The 1,935-nt window shown below is 37.7% G+C and overlaps 1 protein-coding gene across 1 annotated transcript in view; it reads right to left on the bottom strand.

Moving 5' to 3' along the window:
- Positions 1-1,741, bottom strand: part of LOC104716863 (zinc transporter 9-like) — a 2,817-nt gene extending 1,076 nt beyond the window's left edge. The window contains exons 1-3 of the mRNA XM_010434325.2: positions 1,595-1,741; positions 1,461-1,503; positions 645-1,300 (exon numbers count right to left, since the gene is read on the bottom strand). Coding sequence (XP_010432627.1) covers positions 645-1,300; positions 1,461-1,503; positions 1,595-1,609 — 714 coding nt within the window. The 5' untranslated portion in view covers positions 1,610-1,741. The remainder of the gene's footprint in view (positions 1-644; positions 1,301-1,460; positions 1,504-1,594) is intronic.

Raw genomic sequence — 1,935 nt, 5'->3', positions numbered from 1 at the left:
AAAAAAAAAAAAAAAAAACATCAGATCGTATCACTAATTTTATAAAAAAAAAAAAGAAAAAAAGAAGAAGAGATTTTATAAACGGAATCGTTTGACTAGGTCACATATGACTCAATGAACACGTCAAAATACACCACCAACAAAAAAACCTTGTTTCCAAAAATAGTTTTAGTATAAAATGAACACTTATGACTTATATTATCATTTATTTTGTAACTAATGATCAAAATGACAATAAACAATACTTTTCGAAAACAAGAAATAAATAAAATTGTTACGTTAATGTAATGTGACATTTTAAATAGGAAATAGTATCACTCGTTGCACTCACATTCTAATGGACTTAATTATGGTACAAGAAAATTTCAATCGATTAAATACTACAGATCAAAAACGGGGCTGTAATTTCATTAAAACAAAGTTAGCTCTATGTAGTTCCAGCTGTAGTTTCCATGAAAGTCATGTACAGTGTATTTAAAAGAGACACTGACTTAGCTATATTGTGTATAATAAAGTCAAATATTTGTTTTTTTCTTAAAAATTAATAATAATGTGAACAAGAAATCAAAATAAAGTCAGAGCTTACTAAAAATAGAGTCAAAGTCGGAAATTATGAAATGAAAAGGAAAAAAAAAAGTCTTAACCTGAGAAACAACAACGTGCCTTACACCACTGTCCAAGCCAACGTCCCCGTGGCCGTGGCCGTGTCCATGACCGGAAACAACGCTTCTCTTTGAGAGAGCCTCAAAACCTTCAGCACCCATGGAGAGGCTATGGCGGTGATGGTCCGCGCGAGCACGCATCCCCACGATATGCAACGCTCCTCCATCTTCGTCCCTCAGTAAACCCGATTCAAGACCCGGATCCGAAATAATGGAACGGTGCTGACCAAGCGACTCGAAGGAGAGGTTCATCATCTTCTCCTGCTTCCTCTCGTAATACCCCGTGATCATGAAATCAGCGAGCAAAGTGAGAAGCGCCGCGACCATGGCGAAGAACTCTGGGAAAGGAAACACTTTCCATGGAAACTCCGGCAGACACGGGTCGGACAAAGCTTCGGAGCCGCCGGAGAGCATGTGAACGAACCCTGTTGCGAGGATCACTCCTGCTGCAAACGCTTTCGCTCCCCTCATTAATCCACCGTTGAACGGGAGGAGGGTTCCTCCTACAAGAGGGATTGAGACCCCGGCGGATCCAGCGACAAGGATCGAAGCCATAGCTGCGAACTTGAGGGTGAGAGCAGCCGCGTCATCCCGACACGGGTCTGACTCGCCAGAGTCACAACTGGTTATGAACGACTCTGTTTTGTAGTTTTTAGAAAGAAAGAAAAAAAAAGTTAACTAATAACCATTTTATAAGGGATTAAGAGCAAAATGAAGTAATTCTATGAGATGAAGTGGGTTTCGATTTTAATATGTGATCAGATGACATAAGAGAGTAGCAAAGTGAAGTGAGATTACTTGTCAATCCAGAGGATAGTGGTCGAAGGAGCTGCCAGAAATCCTGAAAACATTCGAGGCAAAATGTGAAGGAAAACAAGATTGAAGAAGCCAACAACTTTGAAATGAATGATGTGTGGAAGAAGTTTTCAGACCTGTAACAGAGACATCCGCTTAGATGATTAAACTTGTAAATTGTATTATTAGTGTCAAGGAACCAGCTATTAGGACTAGTTATTATGGATCAGTTATCTGTTTTATAAAGAAACTTTGGGAGAATGCCAATCAGTGCGAGTGTTTTTGTGTGTGCGTGCACGTACGTTTTTACAAGCTATCAAGTGGTTCACGGGGATCAAATGACTATACAATGTCGTCATTTTTACCACCTACTTTCACAAAGAATTAGGAGAATGTTTTCTTTTTTTTTTTTTTTTTTTTTTTTTTTTTTTTTTTTTTTTTTTTTTTTTTTTTTTTTTTTTTTTTTTTTTTTTTTTTT

The sequence above is a fragment of the Camelina sativa genome, chromosome 10 (assembly GCF_000633955.1).
Source record: "Camelina sativa cultivar DH55 chromosome 10, Cs, whole genome shotgun sequence".
NCBI classification, from domain to species: Eukaryota; Viridiplantae; Streptophyta; class Magnoliopsida; order Brassicales; family Brassicaceae; genus Camelina; species Camelina sativa.
This window is presented reverse-complemented; position numbering and strand designations above follow the sequence as displayed.